The sequence below is a fragment of the Triticum urartu genome, chromosome 5A (genome assembly GCF_056163025.1).
Source record: "Triticum urartu cultivar PI428250 chromosome 5A, HENAU_Tu73, whole genome shotgun sequence".
Taxonomy (NCBI): Eukaryota; Viridiplantae; Streptophyta; class Magnoliopsida; order Poales; family Poaceae; genus Triticum; species Triticum urartu.
In genome coordinates, this window is record NC_141877.1 from 357,968,559 (window position 1) to 357,994,194 (window position 25,636).

Here is a 25,636-nt window from a genome sequence, read left to right on the forward strand (position 1 = left end):
CACGTGCTGAGGAAGGGAGGAAACTCCCCGGAGAGAATACAGGAGCAGGAGTATCTGACAGCGAGGATGCTGCCCCGGCAAAGAAAAACCGGCGGTGGAACAACAGGAAGAAGAAAGGCAAAGATGTGCTAGTCAGTGAGCAGTCCGGCAATGAAGGTGGCGCCAAGAAAGCCAAAGCTGGTAGCTCCGGCAAGGAGATTGCCGCATGCACCAACTGCCAGACTGTGGCGGTCGCCGACAAGCAGGACGGCACCGACAAGCAGTACTGCAAGATCCACCGCACCAAGGGCCATGACCTCCAGAGCTGCAAGAAGGTCGAGCAACTTGTCCAGCAGCAAAAGGCTGAATACGAGCAACGCGACAAGGAGAGGGCCCAAGGAGGCGCTGGAGAATCCGGCAAGAAGCGCGCCGGCCGGGGAGGACGCTGCGGCAAGGCCAAGCAGCGGCAAGGAGACAGACCTCCCCGCGGCCGCGACAAGGATGAAGATGACGACGACGACGAAGACATGGATGGTGTCGAGACCAGTGAGCAGGAGTTCCAGAAAGCCACAGAGGTCTTGTGCGTTGACGGCGGTGCTTCTCTGCATACTTCGCACCGCCAACTCAAGCAGTGGGTGCGGGAAGTCAATGCGGCGGAACCACCTGTCGAGTCACGCAAGCTTCTGAAATGGTCCAGCACGCCTATCATCTTTGATATTGAGGACCACCCTGATCGCACAACTGCGGTCGGGTGCTTGCCGATGTTGGTTTCACCAACTATCCGCAACCTCAAGGTCACTAAGATGCTAGTTGACGGCGGGGCCGGCTTGAACCTGATCTCCTCCGCTGTACTCCAGAAACTCCAGATCCCTGACAGCGAGCTTGAAGAGACCGGCACATTCCAAGGAATCAACCCGGGAAGGAGCAAGCCGAAGGGGAAGGTCACGTTGCCAGTAACATTTGGCAACGAGGTGAACTTCAGGACTGAGAGGGTCACTTTTGACGTTGCCGATTTTCCATTGCCTTACAATGGGATACTCGGCCGTCCAGCACTCGCCAAGTTCATGGCAGCCTCTCACTACGCATACAACATGCTGAAGATGCCAGGCCCGATAAGCGTCATCTCTGTCCCTGGCGACAAGAAGGATGCTCTTATCTGCGCCGACAAGATCTATCGGGAAGCGGCAGCCGCAACAGATCGCAAGTCACCTGCCGTTGAAGCTCCCAGGGGGAAGAAGAAGACCAAGTCCGGCAAGAGTTCTGATGCCCACTCCGGCAAGCGCACCTCTTCGGAGTGCTGCGCTGCCGTCGAGGACGCACCATCGAGCTCCACCGGCAAGTGTAAGAAGACAATGGCAGCTCCACCAGAGACCAAGAAGGTGTCCGCCAAGGAGGACGGCACTGGTGGTACCTTCACCATCAGTGCCACTCTCGACCCTAAATAGGAAAGCGTGCTCATTGCTTTCCTGCGGGCGAACGTCGACGTGTTTGCGTGGCAACCATCTGACATCCCCGGTGTACCCAGGAAAGTAATTGAGCACCATCTTGCCGTTTGTCCTCATGCGCGGCCCGTCAAGCAGAAGGTCAGGAAGCAAGCAGTGGAGCGCCAAGAATTCATCGCAGAAGAGATCAAGAAGTTGGAAGCAGCAGGCCTTGTCAGAGGAGTGCTCCATCCTACGTGGTTGGCCAATCCTGTAGTCGTGCACAAGGCGAACGGGAAATGAAGACTTTGTATCGACTTTACCAATGTTAACAAAGCTTGTCCCAAAGACCCATTTCCTTTGCCGCGCATTGACCAGATTGTTGACTCCACGGCCGGATGTGACTTGCTTTCATTTCTTGACGCATACTCAGGATACCATCAGATCTTCATGGCAGAAGAGGATGAGGAGAAGACCGCATTCATCACTCCATGTGGCACGTACTGTTTCATACGGATGCCTTTCGGTTTAAAAAATGCTGGTTCAACATTTGCAAGGGTAGTCCATGTCGCTCTTGAGCCACAAATACACAGAAATGTGGAAGCCTACATGGATGACATAGTGGTCAAGAGCAAGGACAAGGCAACTCTGATTCAAGATTTAGACGAGACCTTTGCAAATCTGCGCAAGATCAGCCTCAAGCTCAACCCCGAGAAGTGTGTGTTTGGAGTCCCCTCCGGCAAGCTTCTCAGGTTCTTCGTGTCTCAGCGGGGAATCGAAGCCAATCCCGACAAGATCAAGGCCATTGAGCAGATTGAAGCACCAAAGCGCGTCAAGGATGTACAAAGACTTGCCGGTTGCGTAGCTGCTCTCAGCAGGTTTATCTCTAGGTCTGCTGAGCGCGCCCTGCCGTTTTTCAAAATATTGAAAAAGGCAGGTCCAATGAAATGGACTCCGGAAGCGGAGGCTGCGCTGCAAGACTTGAAGAGATACCTGTCCTCCACTCCAACACTTGTCGCACCTAAGCCACAAGAGAAGTTGCTACTGTATATAGCGGCAACCAATCAAGTGGTTAGTGCTGCGTTAGTAGCAGAGAGGGAGGCAGATGATGAGCCAGCAACCATGGCAGGCGCATCCAGCGACAAGCAGGGGGCTTCCCCGACAAGCTCTGGTCCCGACAAGGATGGATCTGCGCAGACGCGCGAGGAGATACAGAAGAGAATGGTACAGCACCCAGTTTACTTTGTCAGTTCCCTTCTGCAGGGGGCTAGGTCAAGGTACTCTAGCGTGCAGAAATTGCTTTTCGGCCTTCTCATGGCCTCGAGAAAGCTGTGCCATTACTTCCAAGCACATGAGATCACAGTTGTCACTCGTTTTCCGCTGAAGAGGATACTACAGAATCCAGAAGCGACAGGCAGGATTGTTGAGTGGGCACTGGAACTATCAAGCTTTGGCCTCAAGTTTGAGAGTACTTCAACTATCCAAAGCAGAGCATTGGTAGAATTCATAGCAGAATGGACGCCAACACCAGATGAAGAAATTCCAGAAACGAGCATCCCCGTCGAGGAAGCAAGCAAAGAGTGGCTGATGTACTTTGATGGTGCCTTTTCGCTGCAAGGCGCCGGCGCTGGCGTGCTGCTTGTCGCACCCACTGGAGAGCACCTCAAGTACGTAGTCCAGATGCACTTTCCCAAGGAGCAAGCAACAAACAATACTGCAGAGTATGAAGGCTTGCTTGCCGGTCTCAGGATCGCGGCAGACCTTGGGATCAAGAAGCTCATTGTCAGGGGTGACTCGCAGCTTGTCGTCCGCCAAGTGAACAAGAGCTATCAGAGTCCGTTGATGGAAGCCTACGTCGACGAAGTGAGAAAGCTAGAAGAGCACTTTGACGGCCTACAGATGGAGCATGTTCCAAGAGCTCAGAACGCCATTGCCGATGGCCTATCAAAGTGCGCCGCACTTAAGTTACCTGTGGAACCAGGGATCTTTGTGCTCAAGCTGACTCAACCGTCTGTAACGCCATCAACTGGACAGAGCAAGAAGAGGAAGTTGATTTCTGGTGACTATTTTCTGGCAGAGCTTCCCGAAGCCGCCACCAAGAAGGTCCCTAAGATCAACGCCAAGAGCGCTGAGGAGCAGTCTGCTCCGGCAAGCCCTAGGGTTTGTTCCATTGAAGCAGAAACTCCCGACAAGTTTTGCTCCGGCAAGCTTGCTGGGGAACGTCAAGCTCCGGCAGAGCCGCAGGTTCTCGCCGTAGAAGCGGATGTTCCCGCAGCAGCAGATTTGCCTTTAGTCCTTGTTGTCGAGCCACAAGCTCCAGCATGGACACAGCAGATTGTCCGTTTCCTTTAGACAGGAGAACTTCCCGAAGAGCAAGAAGAAGCGGAAAGAGTAGCCCGGCAGTCAAGTATGTACCAGTTTGTCGACAACACACTGTACAGAAGAAGACTCAACGGTGTGAAATTGAAGTGTATTCACCGGGAAGACGGACAAAAGCTGTTGGCAGAGATACATGGAGGCATATGTGGTCACCACATTGGCGCAAGAGCACTTGCCGGCAAAGCATTCCGGCAAGGTTTCTTTTGGCCGACAGCCCTCCAGGATGCAACTGCACAAGTAACCAAGTGTGAAGCGTGCCAGTTCCATTCCAAGCAGATACACCAACCAGCTCAAGCTCTCCAGACGATCCCTTTATCCTGGCCATTTTCGGTCTGGGGGCTCGACATCCTCGGCCCCTTTCCCCGAGCAGTCGGGGGCTTTGAGTACTTGTACGTTGCAATCGACAAGTTCACAAAGTGGCCGGAAGTGGAAGCAGTGAGGAAGGTGACAGCACAGTCAGCAGTCAAGTTCTTCAGGTCGATTGTTTGCCGCTTCGGGATCCCTAACAGGATAATCACCGACAACGGTACGCAATTCACGAGCCGCACCTTCATGCAGTACGTCCAAGATCTTGGCGCCAAGGTCTGCTTCGCTTCTGTTGCTCACCCGAGAAGCAACGGTCAAGCGGAGAGGGCAAATGCTGAAGTGCTACGTGGGCTCAAGACCAGGACTTTCGACAGGCTGCACAAGTGCGGAAGAAACTGGATCGAGGAGCTGCCGGTGGTTCTTTGGTCGATCAGGACGACGCCAAATTGAGCCACTGGCCAGACACCTTTCGCTCTAGTCTATGGAGCAGACGCAGTTCTCCCCACGGAACTTGTATACGGGTCACCTCGAGTGCTCGCTTATGATGAGCTTGAGCAAGAGCAGCTGTGACAAGATGACGCGCTACTCCTTGAGGAAGACCGTCTTCAGGCTGCTGTACGAGTTGCTCGCTACCAGCAAGCTTTGTGCCGCTACCATAGCCGCAAAGTTAACACCAGAAGTCTCGAGGAAGGCGACCTTGTTCTTCGGCGTGTTCAGTCCGCCAAGAATTCCAACAAGTTGACGCCGAAGTGGGAAGGCCCTTACCGGGTGAAACGAGTCACTAGGCCTGGCGCTGTCCGCCTTGAGACCGAAGATAGCATTCCGATGAGCAATTCCTGGAACATTGAGCATCTTCGTAAGTTTTACCCGTAAGGCGCGGTTGCCGGAACCTGTTCCGGCAACCACCTTTTGTACAAGTCTTGCTGCTGTTGCATGTAATCCTTTGTACAAAGCCGGGCGCAGACCCCGTGCATAAGTAAAGCTCATATGCTCCGCACATCTTGTCAATTTCATGCTTTCTATTTTTTGCATATGTGATCTGACACTTTGTGCAGCACCTACTCCCCGGTAAGCAATAACGAGCCATAAGGCTCCATATCTTTATTTTCTCCTCTTTCTTTTTTCTCAAGGAAAGGAAGGTTTCCTCGCCCACAAGTTTGCCGGGGGGAAAGGAGAAGATAATGGTATGGACCAGGCGTCGTTCAAGAAAGTTTCGCCTTACCGGGAAGCAAACAACAAAAAAGCTAAGTTGCCAAAGTTTGAGCAATCAGATTTTTTAATTTTTAAGTTATCTCCCTTGAACGACTGCACTTTGTATGGAAAACCTGTGCGCGGAGGAACCAACTCGTAGCTAGTTGCGCCCTTACTTTGTTTCGAGTCCGCTCAACAACTTAAGTGAGCTGCGACTAGTTGCGACAAGGTTTCTTGTCGGTAGCGGCACCGCCAGCAGGCTGCTGACGTCCCGCACTCAGCGCTCGCGGCTAAGGTGCCTGCACCGGCAAGTTCCCTAAAAGCGTAGGGCAAAAACATACAAAAGGAGGAATCAAGTAAAGGGAATAACATTGCAATCATTACCCGGAATAGAGTTATATTACAAGGTAGCTTGTCGCGGCTCTAACAGATTGTTCTCATAACATGACCAGCAGCGACAAGAAAAGAAGAAAACGGGCGGCCTAGTCTATGCGATCGCCCTCGATCCTCTTGATCCCGCTCACATTATCCACAATGGGTGCGACAAGGGTCTTGAGCGCCTCCAGATCAGCATCCGGCGGCAGGGTCTTGAGGACGTTGGTGAGGTTGAGGCCCGGGTTGCGGAAGGCCACCTTCACCAACACCTTTTGAAGAGCTCCCGCGCAGATCTTGCGCGACTCGTCGGCCAGCTGCTTTGGGATCTTCTCCCGGAGCCACTGGAGGGCCGTCGCCACGCCTTTGAAGAACAAGGTGAGCTTGGCGCTGGGTTGGAGGTTCTCATCAGAGGGATACCCGAGATCCTCCACCCCCAGCTGCGCCAGCACCCTGTCGATATCTGCGGCAGCATTCACGAGACCCTCCATCCAGTGCTCCACTTTCTCCCTAAAAGCATTCTGGGCGGTGGCAGCACTCGCCAGCAGCGCCTTGTCGCCCTTGATCTCCTCCTTCAAGGCCACCTCCTGCTCCCTGGCGCCGTCCAGCGTCTTGGTCAAAGTGGTCAGCTTCAACTCAAGATCTGTCTTGGAGTCCTTGGCGGCGCTAAGCTCTTTGCCCTTCTCGGCGAGACGAACCTGCAGCTCTGAGTTGCTGTGGGCGTCCTTCTCCCGCTCACGCTTGAGCGCGGCAAGCTCTTCACCACTCGCCTTGAGATCGGCCTCCAGCTGCGCCACCTTCGTCTCCAGCTCCTTCTTGGCGGCCTCGGCAACTGCGGCAGCATCCTCTGCTTGCTTAAGGGCTCCGCCGAATTTTTGCTCACGCGCGGCAAGCTCCTCCTCGTGGCTGTCGAGGTTAACTTTCCGCTGCACCAGCTCGCCCTCCTGCGCAGACAGCTTCTCAGCGGCAAGCCGCTGTTGCTCTTCAACTTCGGCCTTCTCGAGGAAGAAGGCCTTCTGCTCTTCGGCGAGTTGCTCCCGCTCCTCTGCCAGGGACCGAAGAGCTTCCTGGTTGAGACCCCGGAGCTCCTCCGCGCGCTTCTCGATGTCCGCTCCCGCCTTCGCGACAAGCGCCTCGCGGGATTCCAGCTTGGCTTGCCGCACGCGGTAGAGCGACAACAGCTTCCGCAGCAGCCGCTCCTCCTCAGGCTCGCCGCTGCTGCTGCTCGGAGCATCAACTAGCGTCAGCCCAGCGGAGGCGAGCACCTCTCCATCAAAGCTCTCTCCCTCGACCGGCGCCCTGGAGCTTGACGCCCAGGGGAGGTTGATGAAGACGCCATCGCCGGTCTTCAAGTAGACGCCTGGCTGGGGCTCTTCGGAGCCTGGCGCTGTGGCAGCGGCGGACGGGTCGGCGGTCGACGTAGCGCCTGGCGCTCCTGCGGCCTCAGGGCCGTCAGTGCGATCGCCAGACCCCTCGCCAGCTGCTGTGGCGGCAGCTTTGGCGGCCTCGTCGCCGGTGGGATCATCAGCGCTGGCTGCTTCTTCAGTGGCAGCGGCATCGTCGGCAGCAACCTCGGTCTCCATCGGCTCCGCAGCAGATGGGTCTGATGGCCGGAAAAGTGAGAAAAGTCAAGCAAATACCCAAAAAGAAGAAGAACCCAAGGGAAGCTTTGAAGAGAAGATTACCTGTACTGGGTTCGGCAGTCGTAGTCTCCGCCGCCGGGGGGACGCTGGTGCTGTCCCTTGCCGGAGAACTCTCCCTTGTCGGAGGACTCTCCCTTGGCATTTCGGGGGCGGCCTCCGGGCGCTCCTGGTGGGGCTGCTCTGCTCCTACACAAACCAACAATCAGATGTCAGCAAAGAAAGAGTATCCATGCGCGCCTAACAGCGGAAAGCGAACCATATACTTACGCTGGGGGCTGCTCTGGAGAACAGTTGTCGGGTCCGGCAAGGTTGTCTCGGACGCACCCCCTGCTGTCGCGGTGGGTTCGTCCTCGATGACAATCACCGGGACCTTGGCTCTCTTTGCTGCTCTCTGGGCCAGAGTCCTAAAAAGGAATAAGTTCAGAGTAAAGCAAATGAGATACAAGACAAAATAGCAAGAATTGAAGAACTACAAGTACAACAAGAGAATCTTACTCTTCTTCTTCCTCGTCGGAGCTGAACGCGGAGAAGTCGAAGTTCGGCTCACGTCCGGCGCGAGGAGGCGGAGGAGTAGTTTCCCTTGGCCGCTTGGCGGGAACAGTGGCGGTGGTCTGAGACGACCCCGCTCCGGCTGCCGCCGCGGCGTGAGAAGCGGCAGGAGCAGAAGCGGTGGTCCGGGTGGACCCCGCTCCAGTTGCCGCAGCAGCGTGAGGTGCTCCCGCAGCAACAGTGCTTGCCGCGGTGGAGCGTGTCATGCGGCGCGGCGACTGTTCACTCGCCCGCCGCCCCGCTACGTCCCCGGCCTTGCGGAGACGCCTTCTGGGTGGGGATGGAGGCTCTGCTTGCGGCGAGCTGCCTGAAGATGAGGAGGAAGAGGAGTTGATCTCCAGCGAGCCGCTCGTACCCTCGGCGGGCTCGCTCGACTCGACGTCATGCCCGGCAAGCTCTTTCTCGCCGACGAGCTCCTCTTGCTCGGCACGGCTTGCCGCCTCTGCTGCCTCTGCCTCCTCCACGGTGAATCCAAATTTGCCCGTGGCTGCGGCTACCGCCGCCTCTTCCAGCCTAGTGGTGATGCGTGTCATCTACGCATCGGTGGTGTCGCGGGTGAGGCTATTCTTTTCGTTGGAGCGGACCGGCACTTCAACCAAGCCATCAAAGAACTCCTGCACGACGTCGTCTGCAAGCTCTTGCCAAGTTGGGACAATTCCATGCGAATCGCACAGCGGCATCATTGCACGGATGCGGTCGAGCGCGGAGTTGTTGCACAGCGGAACGACACCCTTCGGCAACCTGAACACTTCGGGATGTTGAGGGTCGTACTTGAACAGCTCCTGGAGCATCGCGTTAAGCTCCAGAACAGTGAAGTTGAAGTTGAGGCCCGGACGCAGCCTCATGATATCCGCCGCATTCTTGAATTCCCAGGCGGGTCTCCTCCGTTCCTGCAGGGGGGCGATGCGGCGGCGAAGAAAATCTGCACCAACAGCGCCTACAGTGAGCCCGGCAAGCCTGAGGCGTTGGATCCGGGTGATGGCAATCTTAAGCCTATCGTCTTCCGGGGCCACATCACTCCAATCGCTGCCGCGTGCTACTGGGGCTTGGCGCCGGGCGGTAAACGGCTGCGGGTTCTCCTCGACAATCCAGCACCAGTCTGCTCTCCATTCCTCCCACTTGCCATGGAACTCTCCCTCCAGATAAGTGTCCTTCTTGCCGGCCCTCGAGATCCAGGCGATTCCGCCGGATAAAGGCTCTCCTCTCTCTACTCGGGGCATAAAGAAGTGGCGAAAAAGGGCTACATTGGGATAGACTCCGACAAAGTTTTCGCAGAGATGTGCGAAAACTGCCATGGTCAGAACAGCATTGGGGGTGAAGTCAAGGAGGCGGAACCCGTAGGTGTTCATAATATCGCAGAAAAACTCAGAGAAGGGCGGGCAGAGCCCGCAGTAGAAGAACAAGGCGAAGAAAGGATATTCGTTTGGAGCCATTTTCCAAGCGGCGGCTGGAAGTACCTTCGTGCGCGGATGCGCTCGCGTCTCCGTCGACCAGAAGAGGTAGTAATTCTCCCTCAGCTCCCTCGCGGCGAGCTTGGGGGGGGGGGGAGATTGCCCGCTCCTTTCGCAGCGCCGCAAGCCGCTGCGCCTCGGTCGACTTCACAACCTTCCCTTTGTCGGCTCTCGGAGCCATGGCGGAAGTGGTGGAGGAGGTCGACGGCGTTGTTGGTGCTAGTGGCGATGGGGGGCGGGGCGCTGCTCTCTTTCAGCTTTGGGAAGACGAGGGAGCGGCGGAGGTTTCCAAGATTGGAGTAGCAACCGGCGAGTGGGCGAACTACCCCTGTTTCCCGTGCTTATAAAGAGGGAGGGGGCGGACGTTCCGCCTTTCCGAATAAAGAAACCACCCATGATCTATCCCACGACGCCGCATTCAACGCGTGCCGTTCGGGGACGGCGCGGTGGATACGGGGAGAGATACGGCGTAACCCAGGCCGCGCGTGCCCGTACCCTGTTTTGGGCCTGGCCCAACAACGCTCGGCACCGTGTATGGCCCAGGCCCGGGGGCTCCTGTCGGTGTACTAGAGTAGGGGTACCCTAGTATCCCGAACTTGTGCACGGGCAGTCGCAGCATCCCGCGGCAAGGCTTGCCGGGTGACTGCCAAGGTCCTCCGTGGTTCCTTTGGAGCCATTCAAGGACAAAGTATCCAAGCCAAGGAGACAAGACCCCGGCAAGAGGAGCTTGCCGGGAAGGCCAACCAAGGCATCTCAAGGAACTTGCCGCAATGCGCCATGCGTCCCGGCAAGGCCCGGTGAGCGACAAGCTCCCGGACGCGACAAGACAACGACCGCGGCAAGGCGCTTGCCGCGGCAAGCCACCACTCTGTGTCCGCGCTCCAGCACATCCACCAACGTGTCGCTCTGGGACCCTTCCAGGCGTACGTGGCGGGAGGCTGTGCAGCCAGCGGTGCGCGGTGGCAAGCGGCGCTGACAAGATTGCCATCGTGTCGAGCGGTGGCGTCCCTGACGGTCCCTTTTGCACTATTTAGGCGACGCAGACGGGCATTTAATGCCCTGGTCCCCTGCTGTCAGGGTTAGGTATGATACACTGTAGCAGGTAGCTGTACCAACTGCAACACCTTTCCATTTTTACCCTTGTCTACGTTGCCACCTGTCGGTGACCCCTTGAGCATATAAAAGGAGGCCCATGCGCAACGTAGAGGAGGGGGAGGAAGAGAACACTCACGCTCGGTCTCGTTAGCTGCTGGGGTGTACTGTAGCACTCCGCGCTCCCGAGCAAGAACTCAATACAAACCACAAAGCAGGAGTAGGGTTTTACGCATCCGTGTGGCCCGAACCTGGGTAAACTGCTCGTGTGCTTCGCCTCGATCCGCTCTTCGTGCGACCCTCGCCCCCGCCGAACCGAAAGGGACTCGGTCCGCCGGTCCCATAGGTGCTCGTGGATTAGAACCCCGACATAATACATCATCCCACAACTAACTCATTAGTTGCAATGCTTGCAAGGCTTATAGTGATGTGCATTACCGAGTGGGCCCAGAGATACCTCTCCGACAATCGGAGTGACAAATCCTAATCTCGAAATACGCCAACCCAACAAGTACTTTCAGAGACACCTGTAGAGCACATTTATAATCACCCAGTTACGTTGTGACATTTGGTGGCACACAAAGTGTTCCTTCGGTAAACGGGAGTTGCATAATCTCATAGTCATAGGAACATGTATAAGTCATGAAGAAAGCAATAGCAACAAACTAAACGATCAAGTGCTAAGCTAACGAAATGGGTCAAGTCAATCACATCATTCTCCTAATGATGTGATCTCGTTAATCAAATGACAACTTATGTCTATGGTTAGGAAACATAACCATCTTCGACCAACGAGCTAGTCAAGTAGAGGCATACTAGTGACACTTTGTTTGTCTATGTATTCACACATGTATTATGTTTCCGGTTAATACAATTCTAGCATGAATAATAAACATTTATCATGATATAAGGAAATAAATAATAACTTTTATTATTGCCTCTAGGGCATATTTCCTTCACACAGAACTAGCTCCAGTTCATTGATATAATGTAGGCATGTATTTCAAACATAGTCATACGTGTTTATGGAAAAGAACTTGCATGACATCTTTTGTCCTACCCTCCCGTGGCAGTGGGGTCCTTACGGAAACTAAGGGATATTAAGGCCTCCTTTTAATAGAGAACCAGAACAAAGCATTAACACATAGTGAATACATGAACTCCTCAAACTACGGTCATCACCGGTAAGTATCCTGATCATTGTCACTTCGGGGTTAACGGATCATAACACATAATAGGTGACTATAGACTTGCAAGATAGGATCAAGAACACTCATATATTGATGAAAACATAATAGGTTCAGATCTGAAATCATGGCACTCGGGCCCTAGTGACAAGCATTAATCATAGCAAAGTCATAGCAACATCAATCTCAGAACATAGTGGATACTAGGGATCAAACCCTAACAAAACTAACTCGATTACATGATAGATCCCATCCAACCCATCACCGTCCAACAAGCCTAGGATGGAATTACTCACGCACGGCGGTGAGCATCATGAAATTGGTGATGGAGGATGGTTGATGACGACGATGGCGACGGATTCCCCTCTCCGGAGCCCCAAACAGACTCCAGATCAGCCCTCCCGAGAGGTTTTAGGGCTTGGCGGTGGCTCTGTACCGTAAAATGCGATGATTTCTTCTCCTTGATTTTTTTCTCATCGAAACTCAATATATGGAGGTGGAGTTGGAGTCGGAGAGGCAACAGGGGGCCCACGAGGTAGGGGGCGCGCCCCCCACCCTCGTGGCAAGGTGGTGGGGCCCCTGGCCTTCATCTTTTGCAGGTATTTTTCTTATTTTCTGAAAAGTGTCTCCGTGAAGTTTCAGGTCATTCCGAGAATGTTTGCTCCTCCACATAAATAACACCATGGTAATTCTGCTAAAAACAGCGTCAGTCCGGGTTAGTTCCATTCAAATCATGCAAGTTAGAGTCCAAAACAAGGGCAAAAGTGTTTGGAAAAGTAGATACGTTGGATACGTATCAACCACCAGAGCCTTTTGCAGGCGAAGACTACTTTTGTCAGGATAATATTTACTAGCTGTCCCCTTTCAAATTGGCCATTGTTGGCTCCCTTCCCGCTCAATATTTGGGGAGAGGACCAGGGCCTATATAAGTAGAACTAGCCACCATAGTAGAAAAGGGGAGAAAGGGAGAAGAGGAAACGGGGAAAAGGAGGGAGAACTCATTCAGAGGCATCTCACCCACACAAGTTCGCCAAGCACAAGAACACCTCAACCTCAGGAGGCTGTTCTTCCCCTTGTACTGTTCATCATTAGCCCAAGAGGCAATCCACCACCACCACACTGGAGTAGGGTATTACACCACAATGGTGGCCCGAACCAGTATAAATCTTGTGTCTTTGTCTTGTGAGTTCGTTGAGTTCATCCGCGAGATCTTAGCGAGCTAGGGCGTGGATCGATAGGGAGAAAACCTTCGCACGCACCCAAGTGCTCGAACCTCGAGGGTTTTGCCGGAACCCGTGATCCGACATTTGGCGCGCCAGGTAGGGGTGCGCCGAAGCTTCCTTCCGTCGCTCCACGCCCCGTTCCTCCGTCGTCTCCACAGCAGACGCGCGTCGCGCTCGTGCTGAGCGACGGGCTGCCCTCGCCGCCCGCGTTGCTCAGACGGCTCCCATCGGCGGGCTACCTCATCATTCCCCGTCGCCTGCCGCCAACACCGCCACCGGCCCAGCGGGGAACGAGTAGCAAGCATCCTCGCTGCACCCCCTTGGTGCGGCGGCACGGCCGCACCGCCACTCCATCGCTGACCCCGGCTGGTTCTTCTTCCCATGAACGTCGCCCTCCCATGGACGCACGAGCCACGCTCCTCATGGCGCACGAGCTCCTGCGCTACCGACCGGTCGATGACCTCTGCGAGGACTGGCTCGACCGCATCGCCGAGCTTATCCGCGCCGCAGGGGGCTCCCCTGCGTCGTCCCTCTCTCCGCCTCGCCCTCCGCCAGCTACGGGCGACGTAGCTCACGGAGCGCCTCCACCACTTCTGCCCCAAGGCGCACGGCTCCACGACATGTCCCCCGCCCGTGCGTGAAGAAAGAAGCTGTCAAGAAGTCCCTCGACCGCAAGAAAATGCTCCACCGCTCCTCGCGCCACCGCGTCAGGACCGACTGCGGCAGCAAGACCGTGCGCCGCCTGTAGCGGCAGGGTGCGGACCCCATCAAGACCAAGCTCCACCCCCAAGGCGGGGCTCGGTGACCACAGCCGGCTACCGCGCTTTCACCCTCGAGCTGCGTAGCGTCGCCTGGCCGGGCAAGTTCAAACCGGACCTGCCTCCTCGCTACGATGACACCCCCAACCTCGCGGATTTCTTGCAGCTCTACGAGCTGAGCATTGAAGCGGCCAACGCCGATGAGAAAGTCATGGCGAACTGGTTTCCCATGGCTCTCAAGGATGGCGCCCGCTCCTGGCTCCTGAACCTACCACCGGGCTCGATCTCCTCCCGAGACGAGATGCGCAACCGCTTCGTCGCCAACTTGCAGTGCACTCACGACCGCCCGCCGGCTGTGTGTGACCTGCGCTGCGTCAGGAAACAACCGGGAGAGACCCTCCAGAAGTACATCCAGCGCTTCAACAACGTCCGCCTCAAGATCCCCAAGGTGACGAACTAGGCCACGATCTCTGCATTCTCTGATGGCGTCTGCGACGTCAAGATGAAGGAAGAGCTCACTATCCACGAGGATCTGTGTACATCCCTGGAGTTGTTCAACCTGGCGACCAGGTGCGCAAGAGCTGAGGAGAGATGCCTCTCCCTCCTCGAGCTCCTAGCCGCAGACCCGGAGGAGAAGAAAGCCAAGGCCAAGGACGTGAAGCGCAAGGGAGCAGCCGTGCTCGCAGCGGAACCAGACGCCAAGCGTGGCAGAGACCAACCAGAGTCATCCAAGAGCAGTCGTCCATTCTGCGCCTTCCACAACCTGAATACCCACGACACCAGCGACTGTCAAGAGCTCAGGGCCATTCGTGAAGGAAGCTTCGGTCGACGCCCCGAGCGCGGTGACCGGGGCTACGGCCAAGGAGGAGGACATGGTGGCGGACGCTCAGACGACCATGGCCCACGCTAGGAGTGGCGCGACCGGCCTCGTGAGGACCGCTGGCAGGATCAGCCTCGCGAGGGTGCCTGGAGGGATCAACCTCGTGAGGATCGTCCTCAAGACAACGCCGGACTCCCTCCACTGCTGCCACCGCTAAGAAGGAATGACGAACACCATCAAGATGAGGGGGCTGGGGGCTTCCAGGAACCACGTGCTATCGCCTGCATCTTGGGCGGAGCCTAGGCCCCAGCCTCACAGCGTATCTTCAAGCAGTTTGTTCGTGAAGTGAATGCAGTCCTCCCCAAGCTCGAAGCCACATGCCCGCTCAGATGGTCCCAGTGCCCCATCATGTTCAACTCGGCGGATCAGCTCAAGTGCGCAGCTACCGCTGGTGCCCTCCCGATGCTTTGCTCCCCAGTCATCAACAACGTGCAAGTTACCAAGACCCTCATCGACGGCGACGCGGGCTCAATGTCCTGTCCGTCGACACGTTCGACAACCTCCAAGTGCCATATGATCAGCTTCAGCCTACCAAGCCTTTCTCAGGAGTGACTGACGGTTCCACCACACCGATAGGGCAGGTCCGCCTCCCTACCACCTTCGGGGAATGCAAGAACTACCGCACTGAGCTCATCGACTTTGATGTCGCGCACATCCGTCTGCCGTACAATGCCATCCTTGGGTATCCAGCCCTTGCCAAGTTCATGGCGGTGACCCATCACAGCTACAATGTCCTCAAGATGTCGGGAAGCGGCGGGATCATCACGGTCCCATGTGAAGAAAGAGATGCGGTGTGCTCCCTCGAGCGTGCCTTCCAAGCTGCAGCAATCGACGACCTCGACAGCAAGGGCGAGGGCCCTCCTGAGGTCATCCCCAAGAAGAAGAAGCAGCTGCGCCGTGTAGGATCTCAGGAGGGTGGCGTCGCAGCCGGAGCCTCGTCAGGGTCAGCGCCCGCTCCCGGGGCACCTCCCTCCATCGCATAGGAAGGCGCGCCCGGCGCCCTTCTTGGGCAGGGCTCGGGGGCTTTCTTCTGGAAGGCCTCAGACCTTGCCGACATCACGAGGCAGGCGCTTGGGCACCACTTGAGGGCGTGCTTCATGGCACGTTTCCCTCAGGAGGGTGTAGGGCAAGGATCGCCCACCGTTCAGGAGTTCATCACCAAGACCACCCATGAATTGCAAGACGCAAGGGCCATGCGCGGCGACCGCCGCTCACGAGGCGCAGCTTCCCATCCAGGCGAGGATGCCGGACTGCGCGTCTGCATCGACGTTCCAGGGCTCAACAGGGCCGCTTCTCAGGAGCTTTTCTGGCCTTCGCGCATGGGACACTGTGAGGGCCCACCGCACAGCTACATTCACATGCCCTTCGGCCTGCGAGCGTGTCGTCCGCCTACCAGTGCAACTTGTGGCTCATCCTAGCGGCTCAGGAGGCCAGGCACCACGCCGTCCTGATGGAGATGGAGACGGTCCTCAAGGAACCACCTGAGCCCCCAGAGCCCCCTGAGGCTCAGGGCCCCGGTGGCTCATGAGGAGCAACCCCTTCGCTGCGCACCTTCAGCTGCCCCAACTCTCCTTCGTCAACATAACCAGGTGACATTTTCCAAGTTCATTTAGCTGGGAGCGCCCCTCGGGCTGCATCATTCCCAGGCCGCGTGGGTCCGTCCCTGTGGCATGTATCCCTTTTTATGTCTTTAGCTTACCTTGTTGGGAGCTCCCCTCGGGCTGCATCATCCCCAAGCTGCTCGGGCCTGACCCAGTAGCACGTATCTCCCATGCACTTACTTAAGCCTTCTACTCTCATGTTTAATCTATCTATGATTACTACCTGCTCAATCGTCGCCTCCCACGGGGCCTCCTTACGCCGGCACGGCGCTGGTGCACGGGTCCGTCCCTGCCACGTCGAAAAACCTGAGCGGTCGAGCTTTGGCTCGCGGCACGCCCCACGCACGTCACCTCACCGGGCCCTCAATGCCCTCACCCCCTCGCGGAGCAACCAGCGGCAAGCTGGTAACCATAACGGCAGATCGTGTTCTTACTTGTGCTGGCTCGCAGGAATCTCACGAGGATAACACCAGGCGGCACCGCGAGCTCCCACCTCTTCCAAGTAATCCGCTTGCATGTTAAAAAGGGTGGCTCCTGAGAATCGCGACTCAGGAGCTCTTACTAGCTCTCCGGCCCTCACCCCCTGGCCTTGACCACGACACGCGACCTGGCATACGAGCGGTGGCTGAGCTCACTCGAGGGCCAGGACCTGAGGACGTAGAGCACAAAGGAGAGCATAGGAAAGGGGAAGGCTTGTATGGGCCTGGCCAAGCTACACTGTGGATGTTCACGCACAGGTCTGGCACATCACGAGGAATCGACCCCGGACCGCCAAGATAAGTCACGAGCTCAGATCAACTAATCATTGGAACCTAGGGGACACGCTCGCCGTAGCCCTGTTGCGGCAAAGTCGCCTCCCTTTCTTATCTTACCACGGCTGCTTGAGCGCTAAAGGGGACCCCTTGAGCATCGCGCCTCAAGAGCTCTTACTGGACCTCGGGCCGCTCACCTCCTGGCCTTGACCACGGCATGCGACCTGGCATACCAGCGACGGCTGAAGCTTGCCTGGGGACCGGGACCTATCAGCATAGAGCAACAAGCTGTCGCGAGATTGGAAAGGGAAGCCCAAGCCTAAACAGGACTTGCGCTCACAAGGCTTCCATAATTGGGATAATATCAACAAAAGACATTGCAGACTCTTTACACGCCCCCACGGGGTACTTCTCGATTCCTCGCAGGGAACAAAAGACGAGAACCTAGGAGAATCCTATCTACACACCGCCGCGGCCGACGCCATCATCAACAGTGGGCCGCGGGAGGCCGACACCAACCCCATCCAGACCAGCGATGGCGGCGGCCAGACTTTGCGGCCCTGCTCCGGGCACGGCGAGAGCTCGGGGGCACGTAGCTGTCGTCGCTCGTGTCCGGAGTCTCGTAGATCTCGGGAGAACCGTTGGACTCCCAAGAGTCGCTACTGCCGGAGCAGCCGCGAGCGGGGCGCGCCTCATCCTGGCGCTCCCCTTCGGGGCAACACTCCAAGCGGCGACCCTCCGCATCGAAGACCTTGAAGAACAGCGTGGAGGCGCCGTCATACTCGAAGTGGATCACGAGGGTGCCCTCCGCACGGCAAACCCGCGCGACCTCGCCCCAGCCACAGGTCATGAAGATCTTGCCGGTGGAGACTGCTTCAACCTCTGCTCCAGTCGCCGGAGCGTCATAGTCGGCATGCTGCAACCAAAGTTCGAGAGGCCCCCTCGGTGGCATCACATTAGAGAAGAAGCATGGGAAGCGGATCCAGGAGCTTGAGGGCATCGTCGCCCATAGCACGAGCTTGCTTGAGGAGCCCGCAGCATGGACTCCAGGAGCGGCGGCACTCGTCGCCACAACGCGTCGACCTTGGTCGCGGTGCGCGCGCCGACGCTCATTGCTCCTTCCTCCGGAGCCCTCGGCTTGGGCGTGCAAGGGTAGTGGATACCCAGGAGGAGGCCGCTCACACCAAGGCCTCGTCACCACCTGCATCGCCGCAGCGTCGCGACGGTGGACCGACCTCTTCTTCGGCGGAAGCAGCACCGGCATGTTGAGGGGAATCTTTCCCTTCTCTTCAGCTAAGAACCTTCAGATCGGCGCCATTGAAGTTGCTACTAGCAGTAGAGCGGGGGAAGAAGAAGCAAGTGGAATGGGAAGAAGTGGGGGACGGGGGCTCCGCCCCCTTCCTCATTTATAGCAGGAGAAGGCCAACCAGCGCCCCCCACGATCACAGGTAATGATGGTTTTCCTTGCATGTCGCAGGGACTTGTCAAGTCGGGCAGTTGCCGAGGCAGCATGGGGAAGCGGAGATGCCCACGTCCAATCAACCGCCACGCGTCGACCGAGGCCGCAGGCTATTGGGGCCCGCGGCACTCCGCACTTGACCCTTGGCTTCGCCTCGAGCCAAGCTCGAGCGCGCCTTGGGCCCAGGGGCTACTGTCGGCGTTCTGGGAACGGGGGTCCCCAGACTTGCCTGCCTGCAGCCCGGCATGGCTGAGCTAGCAGGTCTGTACGGTCCGCCTTCATCAATGAGGTATTTAAGACCCTCGCGAAGGGCCAAGCCTCACGAGGCGGACGATGCAAGACCTCCTCAGGAGCGGCCTCGCCAGGCAGGCTCACGAGGGGCGGAGAGATCAAGGCAAGGCAAACCTCGCGAGGTCCTCGTGACATGAGCCATGACGATTGAGACCAGGCAGGCGCCAGGCGGGCGCCAGCGCACGCAGCGTCCTTGTTTCCTCTTTGGTGCCAAGGGGGCAAGCGCAGGCGTGGAGTACCGAGGCATCAAGGAAAGGTTTCCATATCGGTGCAACGAGACCAAGACCAGCAGGACGACAAGACGGAGGTCACCATGGAGCCCAAGACGGCGTCACCACCAGAGCCTTTTGCAGGCGAAGACTACTTTTGTCAGGATAAGCTATACTAGCTGTCCCCTTTCAAATTGGCCATTGTTGGCTCCTTTCCCGCTCAATATTTGGGGAGAAGACTAGGGCCTATATAAGTAGAACTAGCCACCACAGTAGAAAAGGGGAGAAAGGGAGAAGAGGAAACGGGGAAAAGGAGGGAGAACTCATTCAGAGGCATCTCACCCACACAAGTTCGCCAAGCACAAGAACACCTCAACCTCAGGAGGCTGTTCTTACCCTTGTACTGTTCATCATCAGTCCAAGAGGCAATCCACCACCACCACACTGGAGTAGGGTATTACACCACAACGGTGGCCCGAACCAGTATAAATCTTGTGTCTTTGTCTTGTGAGTTCGTTGAGTTCGTCCATGAGATCTTAGCGAGCTAGCTAGGGTGTGGATAGATAGGGAGAAAACTTTCGCGCGCACCCGAGTGTTCGAACCTCGAGGGTTTTACCGGAACCCGTGATCCGACAGTTGTAGATTTAACGCCATGTGATTTGCGTTGGAGGAAAACCATAACCATCAGAAATTGTTAGGAAAGATGGATATGGACGTAACGAGAAGGATATATATGTATGACGTTGGTTGCAAGCCTCATTGTTTCTGTTAAATCCTTGTGCTTAAGAGCATTAAAGAAACATCCACGTTTTACAAATCACTGACTAATTCTTCCCATACCGAATTGCTTGTGAGCAAAGTGGCTCCATTACAAGTATCCAAAGGCAGTGCCGGTGAAAAAAACACAGAGATATGTAAATGAAAATGTAGTGTAAACTAATTCTTTACTGAATTAAGAAAACTTACTTTGCTCTTGTCAAAGTCACATTAAATCCCTTTAGAGAAAAACCCTACTTTTTCGTCTTGGTTGGACCTAATTATTGAAATTAATATTGTGTCTTCCTCACCACCTTGAAATCCATCGATAGATTTGTCTGTGGCAGATAGAAACTCATGTTTCGCAAACTTTCTTCCAATTATTTCTTGCATTGCAATCACTTGGGTAGTATACAAGGTTATTATATTACACCAACATTGGTTCTTTGCCTCTTCTCCCAATATTCTATGATAGTTTTACAGAAATAGTAATTAGCTTTTATTCAAACCCTGAGGCTTAGCAATAAGTTTTTTTTCATCCAACATGATATGTAATAGGTGAGGCTTTGGATATACCTTTTGCAAGTCTTCTGACAATATTGGCTACTACAGCAACCTCGACCATATTTTCAAACTTTGGCCAAGGTTGTCAACCATTTCCGTATCATTTCCAATGAATGAATAAGCACCATAAATCCGTCTAGAGAAATAATTCTTCGTATAGTCTTCCTGTTTGACACTAGGACCATCCAAAATCTGATTACCATAAAAGTTGGCATTCAGAAATTTATTAATGCAAGTGGGCATTCTATATTGTACTTCCAGCAAGTGTTTGGTGTAACTCATTGTACACAATCTATCGTAGAGGCTTCGTACAAAGTCAACATCTTTAGCAATGTAGCAAGCAGCAGTAAGGAGAAAGTATGACCAACTAAGAAAGTCTGGAAATGGTTATCAGTAACATACGTAGATAATGGCAGAATATGACACACATTCTTATAAAATAAAGAATATCTTTCTCTTTACCAGTGATGATAGCTGGTTTTCATCCCTAATAAGTAAACCATGTTCTATTCCCGGGAGCAAGAGAGAAACCAATGATTAAGATTCTATTAGTTTTGCCGCCTCGTCAACAACCAAGATGCTTATAGGCATCCCACTTTGCAACCTGGACAACTCAAATGAACCAGAAGCAGTGCAAAATGTGAGTTTTGCTTTCTTCAAACACAAGTTCCTAATTGAAGATTCATTCTCTTCACATGGGAGCCACATTTATTAGAGATCCATGAGGGTTTTAGTGCACATAGATTTTATCTCCGAAGGGTTATCTAGAGAGATGTTATGGTCAGGCAAATCCTCAGTTACATCATCTGTCAGGTCATGATGACCAATAGAAGGATCAGTAAGTTTGTCGGAGGGCTTGAAGATTGCAAAAAGATCATCATCAGAGAGATCATCTACACATAATATCTGCTGCACTTTATTTACCAAACTTTTCATAAACATCATCTTTGTCAAAGTTCTTGCCTAGGGTATCTGCTGGAAGATGGTCGAAGAATGTACCAATACAAGTTACCAATTCTTTTGCTAAACTGTTGAAGTTACTTGTAAAATACTTCTTAAAAGTGGGGCTGCATTCTTTACTGCTTGCTTGTATATCTAGGGACATTTTGTACCTAGAAGTGCAATGTTTTAGGAATTTCAAGACAGAATCCATGCAATGCTTCCACCCAACTTCTTGGCTGATGCACCTCGACAACTTCTCGACACGATCATCCAATATATTTTTGACTACTCCTTGCAAATGTGGAGACTGTCCTTGTTTTTTTCCTTTTGGAAAAATTGCAGGTGGTCCTTGTTTCCATTTTTTTTGAGGATTATTGTTGCCATATAAATGATTTTTTAGCCAAATATTTTTTTGAGACAAATATAAATGATGTTACCATTTTTTTTGAGAACATATAAATGATGTTACCAAAGGAATAATGATGGCTTAGAGGGCCCGCGGGAATGACCCGGCCCAAACAGGCTGTACCAACTGGGCCAGCTCTCCCTTAACCCGTAAGGCCCAGCCCACCCAGTTACCCCTTTCCCGATCCGAGGTTGCTTGTTCTTCCTCGCCGGCGCGCCGCCATCCCCTCTCCCCGCGACGGCCAGGTGGGCGGCAGCGTCTCTCTCCCCAGTCCCCACCTTTCTCCGACGCGAAGGGAGTTACCAGTCTGCCGCCACTCCTCTCACTCCGCCCCGGCGCGAGCTTGCCCCCTCGCTGGCCTGCTCCATCCGTCCATCTGCGCTCGTGCCGTCCCTCGCTCCGTCGTATAGACTTCTGAAGCGAACCCACGCTGCCGCCGCCATTGTGAGTGCCTCCTGTCCTGGCGCTCTAAATTTCGGTGAATCCGTGCATGATATTAGGCGCGCACCTGACTTGTTCGATGAAATGCCGCGTCGGCACGTATGCCTCGGGTTGACTCGTGTGTTGTGTTGCTGGCTTACTGCAGCGTTCGAGCATTGCAAGCGACGGTATCGAGATCTGGATCCTGAAGTGCCTGGGAAATGAGTGCAGGTGAGGACCTGTCTTTGTGATTGATCTCCTATGCTCCTGTTGGTTCATGCTTACAGTTGTTGGCTTCACGCATCTGACAATGACCAAGAGCTTTGGCTCCCATTCGTGTGTTGCCGGTTTTCTACCCCATGACTAACTTGGAACATGATACTAATGTATGAAGCTTTGAATAACCCGTGTGGGTTTTAACAGGTGGAGCTTTTGGTGGAAACAGGGGAGTGAGGCCTGTACCTCCTGAAAAGGGTGTATTCCCTCTTGATCACCTGCATGAGTGTGACCTGGTAAGTTTTAATCGTTTTGTTTCTCATAGGGTGTAATGTTAGTGAGTGTTATATGAGAGCTGCCTCTTCAAACAGGAGAAGAAGGACTATCTTGCCTGCCTGAAATCAACAGGGGCTCAGTCTGAAAAATGTCGGATGTTCTCGAAGAAATACTTGGAATGTAGGATGGAGAGGTTAGCTTGCTTACTCCCCGTGTAATAATTTCAGAAGTAACTACTTGTATTGTAGTATTGTAGTTAGCTCAACCTCTTTTTTGGCACATCCATGACTTGAAGAATTTATGTGTAATGATTTAGGGTGTGTTTGGTTCCTAAGCAAACTTAATATTGGCCTTGCTAGGCAAGGATAGGTGTTTGGCATCAAAATAGAAAACAAAGCGAACCAGCATGCATGGGTTATATATATAATCTTGCCACAGTAGAAAAACAGTTTATTGCTGCAGCATGAACCACTAGTTTTGGTAGTTGAGGGAAGAAACAGTTTGTTGCTGCATTAGCCTACAGCAAACCAAGCCTGACGTCCTTCCATGTTGTCTTATTTGCCTCCTCTGGCGGTATGTCTATTTGATGGTTGCATGAAGCAACCAATGTTGCCAACCAGGCAACCACAAATATGTAACTACTAGCTTTAGCCTTTTAGGAGATGTTTAGTGCTTGCCGTAGTTGATTTTAAGATATTTCGCATGATCGTTCTAGTAATAGTTAAAGTTCTGCCACTTGCAGTCGTATGAGTCCTTACCAGCTTTGATGTCTGAAATCCACTATTCAAGCTCATGAACAAGATGCACTTTTATTATTCTAATTTCTTGGTTTGTTGCTGCTCTGTCCTGTAGGATTCTAATTCATGTTGTTCTTGTACAATCCAGAAACCTGATGGCGAAGCAAGATATGTCAGAGCTTGGGTTCAGTGACAAAGACGTTTTGGTCACACCTTCAGAGGAGAACCACAAACTGCAGAGTCCAGCAAGTGATTCGAAAGAGAGTAAATAGCTGGTAAATCTGCAAGCTCCTTATTCGTGAGAAAAAAAGAGAATAACAAGGAGAACTGACACTGAGATAACATGTGTTTGTGTAATTCGACAAGCTCTATGTGTGGGATATATTATGGATGCAGAGGAGTGTCTCGTGTTATTTTGCTAGTTGTCTGATAAACTAAGTGATAGACCCATGTGCCTTTTTGGATTGTACTCCTTCCGTTCCATAATGTAGTTCATAAAGATTTTCTGGAAAGTCAGAATTTACAAACTTTAATCGAGTTTATAGATAAAACTATTTATATCTATGACACGAAATATATATATAATATGAAAACACGTCTTATGATGTATTGTGTATTTAGTATTCTAGATGTATATGTTTTTCTCTACAAATTTGATCAAATTTTGTAATTTTTGACTTTTCAAAAAAATTGTGGAATGGAGGTAGTATTGCAGATTTTTTTTTCTTCTGTCCTTTGATCGAACGGAATGGCACTTGTAAAATGATATTGTTCCCTTTTACGCCCCAATCTCTTTGAAATTGGAACATCTACTTCAACTTTCTTTTAACACCTGGACACACACATAGCGTAGGCAACGGCCTTCTCTCCCGAAGGTTGTGCTTTCCCTCGCTTCCGCCAGTTGCTTTGCTCTCTGGTGGCAGGTCCTCCCTTCTCAGAAGATTGATGTCACTTTCTACTACACATGGTCGCTGGCCGCTGCAGCCTCCTCCCTATACGGCCAGCGTTGTCGAACCCTTTGACGTCAGCGGCTTCTTCCTGTACATAGCCGTTGCTGCCTTGACGTGGGACGCTCTACGTTGATCGTCAGGTAAGCCAATCCTGTTAAAGCACTTCAGTTCTTTGACGGTGGTACTCGCCAGAATTGATTGGCTCGCTTTATTAGGATTGTTCCCTTGGTGATGTCTAGGGTTCTTCGTCCTCTCGTCGGGTCGCCTTGACGTTGAGTTTTTGTTTACTCTGAGTTTCTTCCTACTCATCCTCTCCTACTGCGACGCGGGGTGCCTCAAGTCTTGGTTAACAGAGGTTAGAGAGAGTTTTCTACGGGATAACAATTGGCAGATCATGGCTGGAGCACTGGAAATCATGGGGTGGAATTGCTGCGGGATGAATTCAGCTCGGGCAGTTCGTGCATTTTTTGGAGGTCCAGAAGCAAATAAAGCCAGATGTATGTTTTCTGTCTGAGACACATCTGCCGAAAGGTAAGGCAGAAAAAAATTCTGAATAGAACGAGTTTCCAACATTTGATTGCTAATGAAAGTCATGGGAGGAGTGGGGGTCTTGTGATATTGTGGAGCGATGAGGTGAAGATGAAAGAACTAAGTGTAGAAGTGCATGTTCTAGCCAGTGCAACCAAAAGACCGATATGATGAAAAAGACTAGGCAGCACATTATACGTCAACACTCCCCTCACGTGTGGCTTCCTCGGGCCTAAACATGGACCGAAAGTGGGCTGCAATTTAATTGCGCCAGCCGGGTCTTGAACTCAAGACGTCTTAACTCTGATATCATGTAGAAGTGCATGCTCTAGCCAATACAACCAAAAGACCGATCTGATAAAAGAAACTAGGCAACACATCATACGTCAACACTAAGTACAACTAATCAACACATTGATGTTGTGGCAGAAGGGGGTGAGAAGTGGAGACTCACTGGTGTAAATGGGGAGCCTAGCTAGGAGTTGAAGGATATAACCTCGACTGATCTACGTGATTTGCATGCCTTTCTTAAGGTACTGTGGCTGGTGTCTTAGGAGACTGCAATGAGATTTTTGCTGAACTCCGAGGAGTGAGGTAACCCCGGACCGTTGCCTCGTTTTTTGCAATAAAAATGGGGCGGGGGAAACCCTTTTGTTTTTTAAGAAAAAAACGACCGATGAGATTCATGCAGCCCTTCCAAGATTGCCATGATTATTGTGGGCTCATGGACATGGACTATACGTAGGAGACAAATTTACGTGTCGGCGGGGGAAAACCAGAGAAAGGTTGGATAGATCAGTGAGCACGGTTGGGTGGAGAAATATGTTTCAGTTTGCGGGACTGATACTCCCTCAGGTCCTCTTTACTTTGCATATTAAAATTCTTTGAAGTCAAACTTCATAAAGTTTGACCGTATTTATATGAAAAAAATATCAACATCTGCCATGCTAAAGTTATATGATATGAAACTTTAAGTCATGACACATCTAGTGGTATTGATTTCAGATTGTGAATGTTGGCACTTTTTTCTACAAAGTTGGTCAAACCTTACAAGGCTTGACTTCAGTTAAATCTTATATGCGAACTAAAAAAGACTAG

The 25,636-nt window shown here is 53.2% G+C and overlaps 1 protein-coding gene and 1 pseudogene across 1 annotated transcript; one reads left to right on the forward strand and one right to left on the reverse strand.

Moving 5' to 3' along the window:
* The window catches only part of LOC147971385 (uncharacterized), a 108,190-nt pseudogene extending 86,801 nt beyond the window's left edge, over positions 1–21,389 (reverse strand).
* Positions 21,390–21,569: 180 nt separating this feature from the next.
* On the forward strand, positions 21,570–23,593 carry LOC125555977 (uncharacterized). The gene is made up of 5 exons (XM_048718780.2): positions 21,570–21,855; positions 21,998–22,062; positions 22,255–22,343; positions 22,419–22,516; positions 23,209–23,593. Exons 2-5 carry the CDS (start codon positions 22,053–22,055, stop codon positions 23,330–23,332), a joined length of 321 nt encoding a protein of 106 aa, XP_048574737.1. The 5' UTR covers positions 21,570–21,855; positions 21,998–22,052; the 3' UTR covers positions 23,333–23,593.
* The last annotated feature ends 2,043 nt before the right edge of the window (positions 23,594–25,636 follow it).